Source organism: Rhagoletis pomonella, unplaced genomic scaffold, assembly GCF_013731165.1.
Source record: "Rhagoletis pomonella isolate Grant_MI unplaced genomic scaffold, Rhpom_1.0 Rhpom_scaffold_00001, whole genome shotgun sequence".
NCBI lineage: Eukaryota > Metazoa > Arthropoda > Insecta > Diptera > Tephritidae > Rhagoletis > Rhagoletis pomonella.
The window spans coordinates 2,957,378-2,979,386 of NW_023458555.1; the positions used below are offsets into that span (position 1 = coordinate 2,957,378).

A 22,009-nucleotide genomic window follows, 5' to 3' on the forward strand; every position below is an offset into this window, starting at 1 on the left:
GTCAAAATCTATGCTGTATAAGCTTTATCTCCTATAGCACTGATTGTTCAGATACCAGTTTTTGCGATATATCTTCTTTATGTAGGAAACTAAACCCAATAAATTGTGTTACCGGTTTACATACCGATCACATAGCAGTGAAAATCACTTAGATTGGTGCTAATATAAGGTATATCTTCAATACCTCTGATTGTTCAGATGCGATTTTTTATATAGGTATGGAACTCCTCTATCGATGTATGCAGATGTATTCAAAAGCAGTAATCTGTCAAAGTAAAATTTGTAGATGTTCATGAAAGGTATGAAGCCTTCGGCATAGCCGAAGACAGCGCTGCTCTTACTTGTTTCTATAAGTATTTGATGTGCGATATACCTATAAATGGTATACAGTTGTAAAAGTAAGCCTACAAACTTCTCTATCATGTCAAACTAAAAAAGTATATATAATTTTTTCTTAAATGACACCCTGATACCCAGACAAATGAACTTAACTTTCAAAGTTTAAGAGATATAACAAATGTTCTACATACATATACAACTGTAGGCTTTATTAAACCCTTTACAGCGATGTATTCTTTTTGGAAATCGGACATCAAAATCGATTTACTTTAATTTAATTTAATCGATTTAGCTGTTTTAATAGGTTGCCGAAACAAAAATTGCTTTCCTGAAATACTTTCCTACTTTTCGGCCCATTCATAGTGATACGGTCTAATGTACATACATACATATATACAAGTATGAAAGTAAAAATTTCCATTAAAGATGTTAGAAAAAATCACGACAGCCAGCGCTTTTATATTTCCACGCTTGTCACTCTTTCACTCAGCAACGCTAATGCTTCTTTGCATCTTTTTTTACAAATTTCGAAATCATCTTTGCCTACTGGTGGCGTAGCAACGGGATATCAACCACGCAAGTTAAAGCAGCAGCTGTGCCAACAACAAAGATGACCGGCATGAGCAGTCATTGGGGGGCGTGTAGGGTCAACATTATTAGCAATTTTGTAACGACTAGGCGCGTACAGCTCAATTGCAAGCGAAATTTTGATAGCAAAACCGGTGGCGTTAGAATGAAAATCGCTGAGCATTAAACAGTAAATGAGCCACGCCAAGCGTGTACTCTACTGGTCTATGGTCATTATATTTTCGATTACAAATAAATATTAAGAAACAAAGCTTTGAGATCGTGCCAAACGTATTTCAGTTTATATTTAAATTTATGGAAGTAAGCATCGGAGTTTTCGTATAAAAAATAAAACCGCATTAACCACTCACAGCAAGGGCAGGGTTTATGTTGTTTATTTGAGAGTTTTGCAATTTTTTTTATTTTTTTTTTGGATTTCGAATATATCAGAAATTTACCTATTTTCAAGTACTTGTATGGATTATTGATATTATTGTTGCTCAAATTCGAGAAAATTCTGTGTTTACCCACAGAAACTGCACACAGTAACTGCATAAATCGATAAAAAGTGTTAAGAAATAAATTCAAAGCATACGAAATGTGTCACACAAAAATACAATAACGCCTGGTGATTTAAAACATGTCAAAATATAAAATAAAATAAATGATTTGGACCACTAATTCTTGGTGCTGTCACCGACTGCGAGTAGGTGACTCTATTTTGTATCTCACTTCAACAAACAAAAAGTCGCCGCTTCCGTCATTTGACTGACTGATGACTTCGGCGCACTTAATTTTCATTCAAGAAAGAATAGAGTTCCATTTGATGGGTATTTGGGTACATTCAGTTACGAGCTATTTGTGCAGCCGCTGCTTGTTGCTGAAATTCGTTGAGTATTCGGCTGTGTGGTAGATCCGTCTCAACGCGGCTGCCCACTACATCGGTGGCCGAGGCCGGCTGGTGTTCCTGATCGAAAAAGATGTCAATAATGATGCGCACGCCTGGAATGAGTTTGCAATATACACAAAATTAGCACAATAACTAAATGCTGATTGTTTGCGATAGACAAATAGTTAGCTTAAATGGTCAAAAAAGGTTTGAAACTTTTCTGGACATAAACATTCAAATACTTAAGTACTCGTATGTATTAGAGGTCTGCATGCAGAAAATTAAAACTTCGCGTAACTCGGCGAGGTTACCCGGCGACCCTCTCTTTCCTCAAATCTGTGTTTCGGGACTATTGCTTAGGTTTGCACGTGAAATTTTATTTTGAATTGATGGTTTTAAACGAATGTTAATGGTTATCTTTTTGATAATAGCTTAAAGGAATTTCTACCCTGTCAAATTCGGTTTGGAAAGAAATTTTTGGTGTAATTTTCCATTCTGTTGATTTTTTAGTCACTGATAAAAGGTGAAACGATGCGTAATTTTTGGCATGTGTCGACATTCTACGGCGAATTTCGAGATTTTCTGGGATATTTCTTTTTTTAATTCTACATATTTTTCAGAAATTTGAGTTTGGGAGTATTCAGAAATTTTCGCCGTTTCTTTCGTGATCTTCCGGCTTTTTTCAAAGACATTTCCGTTTTGTTTTTAAAATATTCAAGGAAATTTCCATAATATCCTTCATCAGTCGTTTTGCGTTTAGTTTATTTTTATTTTTTTGTTCTAAAAGGAAAGAATATCAGTTTGTTTGCACCTGAAGGTACATCTAGCCTACGGAGGCTTCATAGCAAGGTATCAGCCAATTTTTTTGTTGCTCATCTTGTCTGAGTACTCCAATTATTTATTTACTTAGTTTTCAAAGTCTTCACATCCCTTCAGTGTGTTTATTCGAGTAAGAGTTAGAGCAGATTTAATTGCTGGAAAATTTGCGTGCGAAGCAAAATGTCTTCCATTGCAGACCTCTAGTACTCGTACATACATACATATGTATATATATGCATATATTTTATGGTTGTTTCGGGTAGAAACAAATCAAACCTAATTTTATCTTATCAAAAAACGCACTTATTTTGTTGCTAATCGTAAGTTTTGCGAAAACGTGCAACCGATAAAGTTATGCTCAATCATCGATTAGGCGGCGTGGTGTATTATACTCCACTTGCAAAAATTCAACGTAATCAGCAACAATGATGCAATGAAATTAGTATGCACATATTGCTAATTTGCTGCAAGAGTGTGAAAATCGAAAAATAACAATTTTTTTTATTTTACAGAAGCAAAAAACATTATAAAAATGATATCAAAAAAAGGTAGAGCTTTTTAAAAAGTGGCATGTAACTCCGCTGTTTTTGTTACTTACACCTTGAATTTTTTTCATGAAAAGTATTTAAACATAACTATCGTACCCAAAATAGTGAAAACGCAGTTTCGAAAAAAGTGTTGGTTAGGGCCTTTGTGAATTAAGGTAGCGATATGTAAACTGTTTACTATTAGGCAGTTATTCTCGAGTTGTTGGCTTTTTGGATGATGACACTCTTGCAGCAAATGAGCGAATATATACATATTTATTTACATATGTACAAATACATATGTGAAATTTTACTAAAAAATAACACCTCCCGCCATGCAAAACATGAGTAATAGGCAACAATCGTCAATGGCAACAAATTGGCGACTCACCGACTTATTACTGTGGTGACAAATCGGCAACATCATATCTTTCATGTCAACTTTGGAATAAATAAGTCATAAAAAATTCCCAAACTTATAAATTTCGCGTCAACAGTATTATCCAAAATCGCCTAATTTATACCAAGGACAGGATTGAAAGAATAGGAAGCCCCATAGCGAAATAAAGAATTTATTTCGTTTCTAAGTTCCAATTTTGTATGCAAAAGATAAATAATGTAGTTAAAAGAATAAAATTATTCCAAATATCACCTGAAGCGATAAGAAAACGACTCATTCAGGTAATAGGAAAATGAATCGCCCGGCGAGTTGCCTTCGGCGGACGTTTTAGAGCGACTAGTTATGTGAAATCGATACGATGGCAATATTACCGGCAATAAATTTGTTTCCGAGGGCGAGACGTTTTCTTATTGCCGGCAACAAAAATTGTTTGGTGGGCTCTTTCATTTCCGCGCAAACATATTCTGATCGTTCAGAATGTATGAGTCCGAAAGGAGTTCTAGGTAGGTAAGAAATATGAGTTTTAAAAACAAAAAATTGTTTACTCTTATATGAATCTTTTAGGACTCATATATGATCCAAGTGCTGGCTCATACAGCACCCTGTGCCAATATAAAAACAATTCGTCACACTTCGCTTTTGCAGTTCACCTATCATTTGTTGAATATTCACCAAGCGAAGTAGTTTAATTCGAATCATGTTCACACTATCGTATAATTTGTGAAAAACTTTGTGAAATAATTTACACTCGCACATATAAAATCGCAAAACAATTGCCAAATTTTCCGGTGAAAATTTTCACCAAATATTCATGATAAGGCAGAATAAAGATACGAAATTTATATCTAATCTTGTTTATGCAGAAATTGAAAATAATTACAAAACAAAAAATGAACAAAATTTAGCTGCAGCTGCTGCTATTAAATGCATGTTGGAATGCGTATATGCGCGTAAGTATGTATGTGTGTTATTTGGAAGTAATTTTGGCTGAATGCCTTTGCAAATATAGTGCATTCAATAAAACTCAAAGAACAACCTAAAATAAGAGTTCGAATTTAGTAATTTATGAGGCCGATCAGAGCCTCAAAAAAAGAGTCTAAAATGATTCATATTTGAGGCCAAAAATTATTTTAAAACAGTCCAAAATGAGCCGTATATGAGGCCAATAAGAGTTTAATATGATTCATGTTGAGGCTCATTTGAACTATTAATTTAAGCTCATAAAAGTCGACCTTCGGAGGACTCCTTAAATACTCATTTATGACTCCAAATGTTTGCTGGAATTATTAATAAATCTTAATTTTCCCTTAAATATCTCAGCTTATTAGTTTCGTTGAGTAATCACTGCGTTTGAAGTAAGGACTGATAAATAAACTTAGATCAACTTCCGCTTCCCTATCGAATGCGAGCTTATGGAAAATTATTATTCAAAAACTCCGCCCTCCCTTCACCACTCACCACCAGCAGTCTTGGCAATCGTTGTTTTGCTCTGATACGAAGTCTCTATTGGTTGCAGATTAGCCTCCTCAATGCCATCGGTTGCCTCTGGGCTATTGTTCGCGTCTGATGTAATCGCTTGCAAGCTGCATGAAACATCATTTATATTACGATCTGGCGATCTTTAATACGAAGCGTACATTTATCATAATCACACTTCGAAATATATATTCACAATTACACCAACCTAGAGCTGCGTCGGCTGTGATCGGCTATGTAAATATTTTCGCTCAAATCACTCAAAGAGACATGGCGTTCAGGCAGAATGCAAAAATATTTCAAAGCCGCATCAATATTTCCTGCCACACTGCTGTTGTCACTAAACTTATCATTGCTTTTCACTTTAGTGTTGTTGTTGTTGTTGTGGTCACCATTCTGCATTCCGCTCCTGTGTGTGTGCGTTTGCGTTGCCTTGCTGCCCGTGTTCTCCTGCATTGGTGCCACATACTGACGCAATGGGTACCGACGTTGTGTTGCGGTGTGTGTGTCGAATTTATTCACGCCAGTGTATGCTGACTTCGTGGCGAGTAAGCCATGCTGCAGTTGTTGTGGTTTTTGCGGCGGCGCCTGGGTGCGTGCGCCACCTTTGCTGCTCAATTTAGCGACTGTGTCATAGCGTTTGATCATGTCACGCACACTGATTGGCGACGATTGTGATTCTGAGTCTGAGGCGGCGGCAAGCAGAATGTTGAAGGAACTTGATGAGTTGTTGCTTTGAATGTCATCGTCATCGAGACTCACTGAGCGGGCCGGTTGCAATCGATTCGGGTGTGAATTACGCCTTGACGAGTTGGTGAGATCCATCGTTGGGTCGAACAAATAAAAAATTAAAAATTTAATGTATTTTTTCCAATATGAAAAGGAGCAATGCGAAAAAGATTTAGAAAACAAATTTGTTTCCTGGCTGTCAAATATTAAGAATTTATTTTTCTGTTTTTCTCACGCTTTTTCCTTTAAAAAGTGTTTAAAACTTAAAATGACAAAATTTGAGTGAATTCATTTTAGATACTCATTGCATGACTCATTGTTCATCAAGTTAATGAGTAGTTACTGAGTACTTATTAATGTGTGTGTTTTATAGTAGGGAGGCTGTAAGTTTCCTAGTTTTCCAAACCGTCCTGTATGCTCTATTCCAAAATCACATACAAAATAAAGCAAAATATTATTAATATTTACCATAAAAGATTTATTCAAAATTCGTTTAAATAAATAGTCTGAAATTTTAAGAAAGAGCCATTGCTTGGCTTTCATTCGTACGGCAACATTGAAACAGCAATTTTAGGGCCTCAACCAAATAAAGCCCAAACGGTAGATCAATCCTAAGAGAATTTTGTTTCGCCGCATCACATGGCGATCAAGTTGTCACTTTTTGATCACAAATTCAATTATATTGCAGGTGGTGTGAGTGATTAGAAGTGCGCACTACCATTCCGCTGAACCTGTGGGCTCGATCCACATTCTGTCATTATAAACAAAAGAGAATAAAAAGCTTCTCTAATAGCGATGGCCTTCCGGGAGGCAATGGAAATCCTCCGATTGTATTTCTGTTTGAAAAACAGTCTTTCCTTAAAATACAATCGTTGTTCGGAGTCTTTGTAAAACTATGTGTGATAACACAAAGGCGCCCGCCATAAATCCTAGGAGATTTTTGTTATAACTGTATATATAAATTGCTTCAAGGTTAATTCTTGCCTTAAACTGCCTTTACACGAATCGATTTCTGTAGACAGGAAAATCGACTAGCCACAGTATTTAAATTTTACGGCTGAATTGCCATTTACACGATTTTGGTTGCAGTACAAAAATCGACTAGAATATCGAACCGGGCAAAGGCAGCTTTAGGTGACACATAGTCAAACGGAAAGTAACTTTTTTTGTAGAAAATGTTAACCCTTTTACTCCAATCATAATTGGCCTTAGTTTTACGGATTTCCATGTGAGCTCATTAAAAGTAGCAGATGGAAGGTTAAAATGTTCAACAAACACTCGGTCCCGATTCATACGATTTTATTTTTTTTTGTATTCAACCTTCGTCTTCCATGATCTATTCTGAAATATTCCGTCTATTCCTGAATAATTAACCCTTTCACTGGATTTGTGTATTGTATTGGAGCCATCAGAAAACAATTTACACTTACGTTTTGCAGCGTATTTTTTTATTACTTGCTAATATGAAATGAAGCTGCAACAAGAATTAAAACTAAAATTTGTGAGATATTTGTTAAAAAAAAAAGTTTTTTTTTCATTTTCTAGCCTAGAATATTAGTTAGCATTGGCTTTGCTTATCTTAGCCATTACGTTTGTCTCTCCCCGACTCCTTCTTGGACTTACGTATAGTCCTTTAGTAAGCCTTTGTATACCTTTGAGACTAAGTCGTTGTCAGCTGCCTTGGCAAACTTAAAGATTCCCTGAAAATTTGAGCCTTAGGTTAAGTTGAAGTAGTGTATGATTTTCATGGATTATTGAGCTAAATTATTGATCAACTTCAAAACACAATATCTGAAAAGATATCAATGTGAGCGATTTGATGTTGTGGACCTTTTTTGTAGGAAATTGAATTGCCTAAAAGTTTATCATTTACATTTTTTCTTAAGCTGTTGTTATTTACGAGATAGGGCTCACTACTTCGCTGGTGGAAGTAGGGTTACGCCGAAACTTTTATAGAGCATTCCATCCTGAAGAAACCCTATTATTGACCAAGATTATGTCATAAAATGCCCCTGAGCTGTAGACCTCTGAAGAAAAAGTTTACCATTTTTTTTAAACGGGAAATCTAAAATAATATTAATATTACGGACTCAAATTTTCAGGTAATTTTTTGTAGGTATTTCCCACAAAATTTCGATGTGGGAGTGACAAAAATACTGGCGAAAAAAGCATCCTAATATACTTACATATCTCATTTGCTTTCACAAGTTTTGAAATTAGAAGAAATTTTTTTCGCGATCCACCCTGATGTATAGTTATAAATGCTTGTTGTACGAGCGAAAGTCATTGTGGTTCCAATTAATCGATATTAGTAAACGACAAAGTTCACGTTTTTGGTGAATCAGTGCCTACGGCAAACAAACTAAACAAAACCAAATAAAACTTGCAAAATTATATGTACCTTCAGTTCCAAAAGTCACGGCCATAATCTAAATTTTATTAGAGCTGATAACAGATAAGCGTCCTCTATAGATTGGGCGTCGAGTGAGTATAAAAGCCAGTACTATTCGAAATGCAAGTCAGTTAAGTGCATATCTATAATTTAGCACAAACGTAATTCACCCAATAAACAAAAGCAAAAAAATAAAAATTCGAAAAATGACTGAAACTTTGGAGCAGCTCATGGAAAACGTTCCCTCTGTAGAGGTGCAGAAAATGTCTTTCGTCTTAAAATATATATATATATATGTGTATTAATTTTTTGGGTATTTAAAGGTCGTCTATTCCTCGGGCGTTAAGGTGGAACGCGGTAATGAGCTCACCCCCACCCAGGTTAAAGATAAGCCCACCACTGTCAGCTGGCCCGCAGAAGATGGTGCCTTCTACACGCTGCTTTTCCTCTGTCCCGATGCCCCCTCAAGAACAGACCGCAGATGCGCCGATACATGGCACTGGCTGGTGGTGAATATACCTGGCAGCAATATTGCTGAGGGTCACACTGTTGCCGATTATATTGGCGCAGCACCAGGCGATGGCGCAGGATTCAACCGTTACATCTATGCAGTCTTCAAGCAACAAGGAAAAGCCGAAGACGATCAGCTTCAGTCAGATATGTAAGTAAAATAAGCCTTTTTACTGCATAGATTTTATGTAAATATGTATCTATAAAAATGTTGGTAATTTTTACAATTACTTATTTCCCATTTCAGGCCCTTGGAGAAGCGCGCGAAGCGAAACACCAAAGAAATCGTGGAAAAATACAATTTAGGGAAGCCTATTGCTATCAGCTATTTTGAAGCGAAATTTGATGACTACGTTCCCGAATTATTGGCGCGGCTACCAAAATTGGAATAAATGGGGTCGCTGGAAAAAAAAACTTTTTAATTTCAACAAAAACTTAACTTTTTATTTTTTTAAATTTTTTTAAATTAAATACCAGTTTTTGGTAACTAATTACTCCTAGTTTGAAAGTTTACTTTAAAATGATTTTAGAACTTAATAAATATATATATACCTTTTTGTCTTAATTTCTACTCCTCTAAATTCAATTTTAATTTACTATGTGTTAGCCAATCTATATGTTAGCCAATGGGTGTGAGTATTCACACACGTCTGGGCCGTTTTTTTATTTTTGGCAAGCGAAATAATTGCTGAAACATAAACAAATTAACGCTAAGCCCTGCTGGTACCGGACGTCGACACATTGTATTAATTGTTGGACTTAGTTAGAAACTTCTAAAGCAGGGATCATACGATTTCTACATTTGTACATTTGGCAGTCACAGGGTGGTGTTGTCTAGAAATTTCTATCGGGAATGAATTCAGCTTAATAGCAACTTTCCAGACAACAATTGTGGAAATGTACAAAACTGTACATATTTACAAATCGTGTGATCCCTGCCTAAGATCAACTCACAATCAGGTTTTGCAATTCGTCTTTCGAATAACAGAATACAAAATTGTTTTATGAAAAATGTGTGCCTTAGGAAAAACAGGATAGAATAACCCTTGTCTCCTTTTTAAACAAAGGTACTTAAATTTTTCGTTTAGCACACAATGATGAGTTACTCACTGCGTCCTTGTCATTTAATGAGGCTTTAAATATTAAATATTTTACATTTGCAAGTTATGTACTACAAACAAAACGCACGACTCACCTAAGCGCTTAACAAGATGTGGAAAAAAATTTCAAATATTTACACTAATATGTGTTACAAATTTAAATTATCCATGTCAAGCAGCGCGCATGTTTTTTTGCCGGATTGTTGCTGCCCTTTACTAGTTGCATAAGCACATATAGACATTAGACCGTACCAAAAAAAAAAAAAAAGTTCGCCATAATACACCTCTGAGTCGGAAGTATTTTTGAAAGGCAATTTTGAAATTTGTTTTTTTTTTGCCGAAGGTAACGTTTGCTTTTTTACATTTTCATTTTATATAGTATGATATATTGGTGTGTCTTGAGGCGACACTTTTTTGCTCTGGAATTCTCATTGACCTCAAGCACCCCATTCTAGCACTTATCCTCCAGATCTCACTTCTTTCACCCCAACGTACCACCCTAATTTAAAAGTCGCTCAACTCGAAGGCAATTACGATTTAATTTCTTTTTTGGCCGAGCGGTCTAATGTACATATATACATACATACATATGTAATAAGTGTTGCTACCTCATCAATTGAAGGTAATATTGTAATATGCGAAGCATCCAAATGAGTACTTAGCTATGTACGTAAAGCAGTGGGCAACGCATTAGATACAAAATGAGTATCTCAAAGATGTGCACGCTTGTCCAACTGTGAATTTGTTTCAAAGCTACTTAAATAATATGCATGACCACATAATCGCACAAACATGTACGATTTTTAATGCAAAAAGGAATCACAAAAATCGAATTCATTAAAATTGGCTTGCGTGCGACTGCCACCGCAGAAACTCATCAACGGAATGACTTGCGGTCGGCAGGATTTTCTAAGCAAACCGAGTATTGTATTTGCGATATACTTAGTACTTATAACGAAGTTATAAATAATAACTGTTTGTTATAGCTTTGATGCTACTGTAGGCACGAACTTGAATAAGTGATTATATATATGCACAATACATATACATATACTATACATATATGTACATACATCTATACTAAGTAGCATATGTTGCAGTAATTGCTGTGTCATACATTGCCACACTTCAATTATTCTCAATCAGCCGCAGGCAATTTACAAGCAGTTAAGAATCGCAATGGAAGCTTCAAATTTCTTGTTCTAACTGTAATTACGTCCCGTTGCATATAACCATCGACCAATAAACCACTTGCCGAATTCGTTTCGGATGAGCTGGGCGCACGACCAGTTGACGGAGTGGCATTACACTTGTTTTAAAGTCAAAACAAACACTTTAGGCAAATTGAAATTTGGTTAAAGAAAAAAACAGCAACAATAATTGTGTGTATGTATGCACATATTTATATAGGTAAATGCACACGTCCATATATCAAATGTCTGTTGTATATAATTTTCACTTCGTTTCTTTCGCTGTTAACAAGCCTATTATTTAAACATATTATCAAGAAATTACAATAACAATTACACATAGCAATTGTATAGCAAACTTGCATTTATCACATAACAATGAAAACGGCCACTTAATCTTGACATTCAATACCAGCCCAAAGTGCTAAGAGCCACGCTTCTTTGTGTAATCGTAGGTGCAAATAAAGGGTCGCCCAAATATCTATATACATACTTATATTTGAAAATGGTTGGCTGGTTAACCGAAGGGGCGGGTACTTAACGAGTTTGAACCCCAATTAACACCGAATGTGCTGTTGTAAAACCACAAGTCGTAATGAGCTTGAAAAACAAAATGAGAAAAAAACTTGAAGCAATGGCATTAAATAACCTTCTATTGGAATTCAGAAAGCTAAGCAAATTCGGTGCCCTGGTGTTAATGTCCCGTACTTTTGTACAGATCAACCACAGAGAAAATTGTTCGATTATTTATTTACAGCTCTCACAGAAATTGACATTCGATTCCATTTAAGCAGCGCGAGTCCCACGGCCTAGTGCCTTATCAAAACAGCATGAGGGTCGAATCAAGCTGATCCAATGCATTTTATGCTAATGGTGGTTATGGTGATTTAAGGGTAGATATACTAGCCCATTGCACCGCGACTAGATTTTTTGTTTATTTTGTCGCCTATTTCAAGTTGTTAAGTATACGCAAGAATTGTATTAATGCCTGCTGCTCATATTGTTTAAAAATCTGGCTCTACGATGAGCTAGTGTTGGGCAGGCGGTAATGAGGTGTTCGATTGATTCCTCTTCTTCACCACAGAATCTGCAAATGTCTGTACTACGGAGGCCAAGCATGTTCATGTGTTTGTTGTACATATAGTCGCTTGTTAAAGCTCCACATTGGGCCGATTTCTCCAACTCAACTTAACTTAGTTCGGACTTAGTCAATAATAAGCTGATTAAAAAGTAGGGGTTTTATATAAGCCACAAAAATGCTATTAACCTGTATTTTTATAAAAAAAACTTGACAGGAAAAAGTGTTTGAAAGTGTATAAATCCGTCTTAAGCAGCAAAACAGCGTCATATTTATGCTGACTCTGCCAGTTCCGAAATTATTCCACACTCGATTAGCAACTGTTGAGAAACCCGGCTCTTAGAAGAAAAAACTCATTTTAATATTGTAATTTCAAAATATTTAGTCATAGAAAATCATATTCCACAACGGAATAGAATTCTAATGGTTCCTTAGAAAAGGCGGTCCAAATATTCTTTCGATATTCTGGTCACATTTTGTATTACGTTACCAGTTTGTATAAATAATCTAAATAGTTTCACGAAATCTGTACACAAACATAGCAAACGATTTACCCAAAATAAAAAATAAATTTTTTCATCACCCTGTACATTAAAGAGTCAGAATAAGTACTTAACATAACACAGGCACACAGTACCCGTGAAATGTGTGATAAAACTATTTAAATAGGTGGTGCGATAGAAGCGTCAGGTAGCCTTGAGGTTTGACGTGCTAACAAGAAGCAGTTTTTTTTTTTTTTCAGAAATTGGAAGCTTTTCTCATTTGAAATAAAACTTAGACAGGTCTTTAATTTAAAACAAAACACCATTTTTAGTAGTATAACTCTAAAGATATTTGCTCATTTTGCGGAAAAATTTGTAAAAGCGCAAAAATCTAATTTCACGCTTAATTGACTTCTCTCATCAATTAAATATTCATTTGTTTATATAAAGCATAGAAGATCTAATAATAACCAACATGTATGTATGTATTTCTATAACCCCTTTGTTTGTATAAATTTAATTTTTAATCACAATCTTGCTAGATAAATCATCGAAATTGCTTTTGATAATAATTTGTTCAATAAAAGCGGTTGATTGCTCAATTAACTGATGTCGAACAATTAAATGCTAATATACTTATGAAACTATAAAATTTAAAATTTCATAGATAGCACAGTGCGACGGTAAATTTTGCACACAAAAAATCGATATATATATCCTCACCAAACTAGAGACCAAATATAGGAAAACTGCATTTTTAGTTTTTCTCTCCGGGGTCAAGATTGTTTAAAGGGCTTTGAATTTGCAATTTGATTGATAAATTGAAAAAATTATACAGGCCAACAAAAAAGGGGGAAAATTTTGGTGCGGTAAATGTTAAACATTGTCATTGACCATCAGGAAAAGGTGCAAGGATGGTATTTTGAGGGACAGTAGTCGAGAGTTTTAGCTTCAATTTAAGTGGAAGGTTCTATCACCTTTCCTTTCTTTGCTGGTGCTTCTCAAATATTGCAAAAAAAAACACGATTTTTTCACATTTTAACTTCATTTTTCTCAAAATCTAGGCCTGATGAAAAATAGTTACGGATTCGTAATCAGCAAAAAAACTGTATTAACAACAAAAAAAAAATTTAAAATTTAATTTAAAAAATTTGTGCAATGTACGATAACAAAATGGGTATCAGGTAAAAGAGAAAATTCTGTAGAAATGGAAAAGATTAATATTTTTGGTGCACAAGGACGAATAAGTATTGAAAATATCCTTTTAAAATTGTATCATTTCAAATCCTTGAAAATTTGCACACAGCCGACATCCTCGAATGTCGCCCTTCTAACTTTAGTAGCTTAAAAAGGTAAAAATAGTCAAAACGGAGTTTGCGATAGCTGTTGATTCTTATAACCCAAAGCATTAAATTTCTTTTCGAATTCTACAGCATTTTATGCTTAATTTTTTTAAATAATCTTTTGAATTAATCATAAATTTGAAATTCCAAAGCTGCTTTGAAAAAGTACTGACGTAGTTTTACCATATTATGAGTACAATGATTCCTTAGTGTGTTTTGAAATTTTTTGGTTTTTGTCCCACGGTGTACAATGTTGTACATTTTACATACATACGAATAATTTAATCAATTTAAAATGCGAATACCCTTCCAAGAATCATCAAAATATGAGTTCAGTTGTACTTAAGTATGTACATATGTAACTTTAAATCATTACTTTTTGGCCAATAAAATAAATAATGATGCTTAATTTATAATTTGCCTCCAGCAGAGTATTCAGCTACCAAATTCATATCCAAACTTTTTATTTCCACTGCCTATAGCATTACATTTTTCATGGTTATTGTCATCAATTTTCTGCTTTTCAAGCCCCAAATGCTGTTTTTGGTTTGGTTTTTTGAAAAAATTTTGGTCTGTTAGAAGTGGTAGTAGTTTTTTTTAATAATTTTGTGCGCTAAAATAATGCCTTGTCCACACGCATACATACATCTAATTCTACTCCTCAAATTTCAATCCGCCGACAAACGATTGCGTAACCTAATGTCTTTGATCATGAAAACGACGATTGCAACAAACATATATCTAGGTATGTATGTATGCACATAAGTAAAGTATTATGCGCACGTGTATTGCATGGAAATTTAACTGGATATATACAAACACATATGCATATAAATGTATGTATGTAAATGTATCAGTTGATGGTACTTATTTAATGGCCATTGCCGCTTAGGGTCACTGCAATTGGAAGCGCTCAGATGCAGTCATTAATGCCACGCAACAATAGTAGCGATGCAACAACGCCAGCTATCAACTCGCACCCAAAATACGCACATCGCCACTTAAATAGGTGCCTGCATTCATACGTAATAAAAAAAAAAAACAAATCAGTTACGTCTGTGAACAATTGAAGAAGTTTCAAGATGCGGATCCAATCGAAGCACAAACAAGCACACCCGCAGAGGTATTTGTAAAACTAAGCACACATAACTTTTACACACATACTGACGTACATATTTGTTTTAAACAATAGTTGATACAAACGTATATATGTATGTAAGGCGAATCGCATAATAGTTTAAGCACTTACTCTCGGTAGCGCATGAGCAATTCACTTTGGCCGCAAGCGAATCAGCTGTAGTGGTGTTGGTGTCATCCAAAAGATGCTTCTTTGTTTTGACGACATCTCCGGTACTAGTACGTGCTTAGGTGCGCCAATGAAGCGCTGGAACGTTGGAACGCTGAAACGTTGGAACGTTGAAACGTTGAACCGCAGCCAGCATCGCAATGAAGGTCGTTTTTCATGCGATTCGATGAAGCTTTGGTGTGCCGCTGTCACTGTTGTGGTTGTAGCTTCCATATTTTTATTCACTTCTTAGGCAACGTTGCTTTTCGATGGCTTGAGCCACGCTGCCATTGCACTTGATTGCAATTAAATAGTTCAGTTTCTGCAGGTCGTACACTCTCGAACATACATATATCGTCATTGAAATGAAATCAGCTTTATTCAACTGTAGCAGCAAAGAGAACTCAGATGATATCAATTGCCTTTAGGCCAATTTTAATTTTAATTGGAACTTCGTATTTGATATCACGTAAAAAAATCTGTACTTTTACACTGAGAAAAAATTAAATTTAAATTTCCTAGGTTAGAGAGGAAAGCAGAAGAGCGAGAGGAGAGGCGGACAATAGCTGCACTTTCTTTACTGACTTGGTAATTGTAAGTAATGAGTCTCTCAACCAATACCAATTATTCGGGTAAGGCCAGGTGTAGTCACTCAAATTACCACCTACATATGGATGAATAAAGAGATTGCATAGTAAACTTCTCCTGTCCCTTTCTAACTGCCAAACACAAATGTGGCACAGCCATCTATGGCCGGCTGGACGACCGTCGTGCAAACTCCGGCAGTCTCCAGTATCGGATAGCGTCATATCTGCACAGTTACAAAGAGCTGTGGACATGTCGTGTATGTAGGTGGCATACTCTTCTAATTGGGTAAGATATATCTCTAGAGCCTGAAAAGTCATCAGTCGTTTATAGGGAAGCCCGGAAAGAGCATTCAACGTTTTTTGCACCAATAATTTAGTCTTCGTTCTGCCGAAGACGCTGGGAGATACTCATAAGAACTGGATTTTCTCGAAATCGTAAGAAAGGTATGCGGACACCACCTTGCACACAGTTATAAAGTGCTTTAGGAAGTCTATAGAGATTTTGCAGTAAAGAGCAAGCTTTACCAACGTCCCGCAGGAGGCAATATTTAAATCAAAAGATACGTCGCAATTGAAAAATAATCGAATAGGACTCATCTACAACCTAATCTTCGACACAACTGTCGTGTAAGGATCGATTAACGCGGTGTATTATTTACTAAGAAGTACAAGATCCCAACGAAACTCTTCCGTAGAATGTAGGTTTTTGCATGCAGCTTTCTGACATTGTCAATTACTTGGTCCACGTCCTAGGTAGGTAGCTGTGTGGAGATTTAATATTGAGGAAAGAGTAAAGAAGGCGTCAGTTGCCTCATGTTGCAGCAGAAGATCTATTGGTAAAAGATAAGGTCATTCACCCAAAGAAATTTTTTGGTTCTATGACACTATACATAAAAAAGTCTTTAAAGCCGCTTAGCCAATAGGAAAGTGACGCACTGACTCCCCCCATCAGTAGTGAGTGCAAGTTTAGATTTTTATTCTCACCGAGTGAATTCCGATCAGATAGTAACCGGTCAGAACCTCCACCAAAAGTAGGAACTGTAGATTTATTTATAAGCAAAAGGAGCTCTTTCGACTTCCTTGGATTCATACCGTACTAGAGCTGTCAATTTTCAGAAAACACCAATACATCGACTATTTATACACCGAGTAGGATTAATAATTGTCGATGCATCAAAGCAAAACATCGATATTTTCGATACATTGGTGTTTTTCCCTCCTATCCCTACATGAATACTCAATCTGTGAAAAAGTGAATCACAGGTGGCCAACTGCCCTGTAATTTGAAATTGAAATCGTATTTTTTTCTTTCAGTGTACTCTTTGAGCAATTCTATTTCCTCTTGCTAGTAATATTTGTTGACCTACCACATGCGATCATTTTAACATTACTTAGACGACATTAAATGGAAATGAAAAAATAGCAAATTGAATGAAAATAAAAATGAAAAAATGTAGCCGATGATGCCAACATCGAAGGTCACAAGACAAGTTAAATCAACCAACTGGTACACACACACATACATACATATGTTAGTACAGTTAAAAGCATTTTAAGTGCAGATCTATTAATGGCTGATAAACAAGCAAATGGATGCAGTTTAACCAGGTCGATCAGCTTGCGCTTTACAGCAACAGAAAATAAAAAATAAAAAAACTAATGAAAATGAGTATTTTCAATAAAGAGATGGATAAGTAGCAAAAGTGTACGGAATGTACACAGCTCATTGGATAGCGTGGCCGACTTTGCACATCGATGATGCGGGTTCGATTGCTGCTGAAGTCTAAAGAAAGGAGTGCGGAGAAAGATGTCTCAAGAGGAGATGTGGTGATCTCCGAAAAGGCAGCTATAACTTCTACCGTTTGAAACTCCCATTTACAGAAAAATTTCCAGAGTTACACCAAATCGAAAGTTGTAACTTCAGACCTTTCGATCGATGTCACTAAGAATACTCTTATTTTGATATTGTTGCTGTTATATAAAATATCACTATAGGCATTCTTATGGATATAGACGTCGAGAAATTCTTTGCGGCTCCTACATTCAACTATTTTTACCCCAATAAAAAAAAATGCAAGTGCTGATATGACCTTTCCAGCTGTTTCAATTGTAATTTGTTTATTGTCACAAGTGGCACTGTGCTTCACGTAATATTTACTGTCTGCTGATGCGCTTGAATTGGAGTAGCGCGAACGAACAAAAGAGAAAACAAAAAATTTACAATGAAAATAACTTTGAAGTGTAAACAAATAATAAGTGTAAACATTCGGAGGTCAATAGAGGTAAAATATGCAGTAACTCCAGTACAAGTAAATATGTATGTAAGTTTATATATGCACATATTTACTCGCATATAAGACGGCTGCTGAAGTGGGCTCGCATGAGCTTCAACGGAAAAGTGGTGTCCAGATTTGACCTTAGATGACTGCCCATGAATGTAGCAAACCAATGCAAACAAAAATGAATTAGAAGTTGGCACAGCCCGTTCCGCAACCGCAAACCACAACGCCACCGTAGCTATGGTCAAAACTGTCTTAAAAATGTGAAGTAGGCACTGAAAAGTTTTACAAAAAAAAAAAAAAAAAAAAATACTGAGCCGTAAATCGTGTGTGCCGCAAACCGTAAAGTCAGCTGCCGACAAGAAGAGCAACGCTTATAAATTATTTGCCCAATGAGATCGCTAATGGCCATTATGCAGGTAAAACAATTGTCATTTGGCCCGCACTGGCCACTTTGCGTTTGACAATCAGAATAAATAAAATTCACGAACATCTTCATGTACCTACATACATGTCGTCGCTCAACACACACAGAGGTCGACACAATAAATTTGACTTTACATCGCTTTGGCGAACCCATTAGAATAAGTCATAAATTATAAACTAACAGTATGGCAAACCGTAACGGCGCATTGAAAGATTATTCGCAATTCTGTTGTTTTTGTTGTTTTACAAAAGCCCACAAGGGAACAAGATAATGAACAATGAAAAATGGAAATCGTCATCATTACTTTCAACTTGCGATTAGAGCAACAGAAGTTGGGTTATTTGTACCATTGCAACCGTATAAGGGTAATGCGGTTAATACTGCTGACCAACGGCAATAGATATGGCAAGCTAAAAATTTTAAAGATTTTAATTTGCAGATAATACATTATTTCATAGTAATTGAAATGGTATTATATTTAGGTGTTAAAGATGCTTTGTTTGAAAATGATTGATATTTTCAAACAGCTTAACAATTAACTCTGCCAGTCATTTTCGCTTATGTGATTATTTTCCAAAACAATTTCTATGCTCTTTGTCTCCAACTACTTTTCCTAAATGTTGACCTACATATTCCAAACAAATTTATATCATCAGCTGCTCTGCGATTTGGCGTCTATCTATTTTAAACACTTTCACTTTGTCACCTACATCTCCATTTAATAGTACAGCATTGAAGCATTGAAGTAGTAGCACACTTCATTAATAAGAAGAAAAAATGTTATATATCGAGACCTAAACGTTAATTTTTTATTGCCAACCTAGGTTGTACATTACGGCCCAAAACTATCGGATCTCCTTTTTTCCTGAGTTCTGCAGTTAAAGATTTTTCAGTATCCAGATACAAAAACTAATAAGAAAGATCGAGTCCTTTTTCAATAAAATAGAAGATTAAAAAACCACCTAAAAGAATTCAAAAACATCGATTGAAACCGGTTTAAAAAAATTGAGCCAATCACTTTAACTGTGACCCATGGTTTTGCAGAGGTTGGCGTGCTCAGGCTGCACGAACACGGACGCACGAGTACCATTCTACTTGTGTGCCTGTTGTTTGCTCTTTCACGCTAGTTTGGCTAGAAGTATTTCAATGAAATTTAGTGCACAGATTAACACTGGATGAATTTTTTTTTTTAAAGGATTGCAACCTTTTTCAAAAGTTAAATCAGTTAATTAATAAGTTAAACAAACAAAACACGGGAAAGGTTCTAAAATGATTTATTTTAAAAATATGTTTTTAAGGGGTTTCCTTCTGTTGTTGGAAGTTAGAACCTATTAATTAATTGATTTGACTAAATATTACAAAAATGAAGATAGCATTATTTCAAAAGTATTTTGTAAAGGGGCTGCCACCTGTTTAAAAATTCAAAATCAATTTAGTTAATAAATTAAGTAAAATATTTTTACGTGGGTATAAAATGATAGACATGTTGAGAAAATCAATTTTGAAAAGATTTTTGTAGAGGTTTGCTGTGGAATCTAAAATCACTTTAATTGACAAGTTAAATGTAATCCAACAAATACAACTACATAGGTATTATAAATGTCAAAGTTTTTGAGTGAGTGTGTGAGTATGTTTGTTGCTCTTCATTTGGATAACCTTATAACCTTATGACCAAGATTTACATGTAGCATATCTTATGAAGAGGGTTCCACCTGCTTAAGAGGTTAAATTCGTAAAAACGTAATATGAACGCCAAAAGAACAAGATTAAATAAAGAAATTAGATTTAAAAAGCTTTATTTAGAAAATATTTTATAGAGGGTTGCCACCTGTTTAAAAATCAAATTCAATTTTTTCATATGTTAAATAAAAGATTACAACTTAGATGTCTGTCGAACCAGGTATAACAAAGCGAAAATATTTTTAAAAAGGTTGCCACCTGTTTAAAAGACAAATTAAATTTAATCAATAAGTAAAATAAGTAAAATACTGCAGGAGAAGGCTTTATGTGTTTCCAAAATATTTTTTAGATGACGTTGCCACCTGTTTAATTGCTTAATTAAATTTAAACAGTTCTTTTAATGAAATGAAATAAATAAATAGTAAAATATGAATACCTACATACTATTTATAGACTATCTATGAAATTTAAGTGTAGTTTTTTACACAGAAATGGCAAATTTATCAAGTTCTGAAACCTCGGGACAATAAGCAACCGTTTAAATAAAATTAATTACTTTCGGGGATATATTTTTTGATTTTGCTATATTATAAATCCAACAAAACCTACTACGACCATCATCTAAGAAGAGATTCAGATATTGGTCGACAAGGAAAGACCAGAAAATTCTTGCAGCTGTATTTTACCTTCCCAGTTAGTACACAAATATAGGAAACGTGTAAGGTAATGTTATTTCGCATTCGAAATCAATTCAGTTTTGAGTAATCCAATCAATTTCCAATTACGCCCACAGTTTAGTAAATTAATTACGCAACAATCTTGTAAAGTAAAGCGTTCGCGCGCTGTTTTAATTAAATCGCAAACGAACGAGCTCAGCACACTCAGCAATCATACCATAAATCATGAATACTTACATACCTACATACTTACGTACGTATACACATACCGACATTAACACAATACGTACTAGAGTATATACATAGCTAGTCGATACGCATTCTTGCAGCTCTTTGCGGTTCTCGCATCGAGCCGCGGCTGGCTTACGTGCTTACGTGCTAACATGTCGAACGTGCCACAATTACAAGATGCTGCTGTGCGCATTCATTGCCATAATCGACAATTGTCATCATCCATTTCGCATCAATGGTTTCATGGCTTTTTATTTTCATTCCACGATCATCGATACAAGCGACCTTCAGTTGGCTGCTCGTGAAGTTCAATAATACGATTTTGATATGTCGGGAATTTCTCACAGACGCACAGAAATGCAATAAATTTTTACTCAATTGTGTAAAGAGTTCGTTTGTATTATTTTTTTTTATTACTGAGTTTTAAAGAAATAAATGCTGAATGTGGCTGTGGTTAAATAGCGAAACTTCAACTTTACTTCATAAAGAAGTTTGTTGCTTAAGTCTTTTGTATTCAAGCGCTTTTCAAATTCGCTCGAAAAGAAATCGTTCATTTGTTGTGGGGAAAATCGCCTTGAAGTCGTAATTAAATCAAAATTGCTTACGCATCTTCAGCAGAATGCATTCTGCCGATAATTACGGTGCGGGTGAAACGCAAAAATTCACACACTAACTCGTTCTTTCAAAGTAAAAAAATAAATACGGCAGAGTTTTTTTGCTCCATTCGCGCTCAATGCATTCTTGTTGCTTGCATATCTTTCGTTTGTTATTTAGTTTTACTTTTTTGCGTCTTCTCTTGGTGGTAGTTGCGTGATATCATTTGTTCGCTGGCGGATTAACACATCATTTACTAATGAGTTCATTATACCCGCGAATGAAATCGAAAACTATTTGCTTTGTATTCGCGACGAAGTCGTGTTTTTCCTCATGCCACAATTTTGCCTTTGTTTTTTGGTTTGTTTATCGTTTCTTTTTGTTCTATGTAGTGCTGCAATTAATTTT

At 35.3% G+C, this 22,009-nt stretch overlaps 2 protein-coding genes across 2 annotated transcripts; one reads left to right on the top strand and one right to left on the bottom strand.

The window, feature by feature from the left end:
* Positions 1-1,422: 1,422 nt before the first annotated feature.
* Positions 1,423-5,934, bottom strand: LOC118750256. Its single transcript, XM_036484983.1, has 3 exons — positions 5,226-5,934; positions 5,000-5,160; positions 1,423-1,908 (listed from the first exon to the last, which is right to left on the bottom strand). The coding sequence occupies exons 1-3, from the start codon at positions 5,840-5,842 to the stop codon at positions 1,751-1,753; spliced, it is 936 nt and encodes a 311-aa protein (XP_036340876.1). The 5' UTR covers positions 5,843-5,934; the 3' UTR covers positions 1,423-1,750.
* Positions 5,935-8,163: 2,229 nt separating this feature from the next.
* On the top strand, positions 8,164-9,209 carry LOC118750429 (protein D3-like). Its single transcript, XM_036485150.1, has 3 exons — positions 8,164-8,392; positions 8,462-8,799; positions 8,896-9,209. Exons 1-3 carry the CDS (start codon positions 8,345-8,347, stop codon positions 9,038-9,040), a joined length of 531 nt encoding a protein of 176 aa, XP_036341043.1. The 5' UTR covers positions 8,164-8,344; the 3' UTR covers positions 9,041-9,209.
* The last annotated feature ends 12,800 nt before the right edge of the window (positions 9,210-22,009 follow it).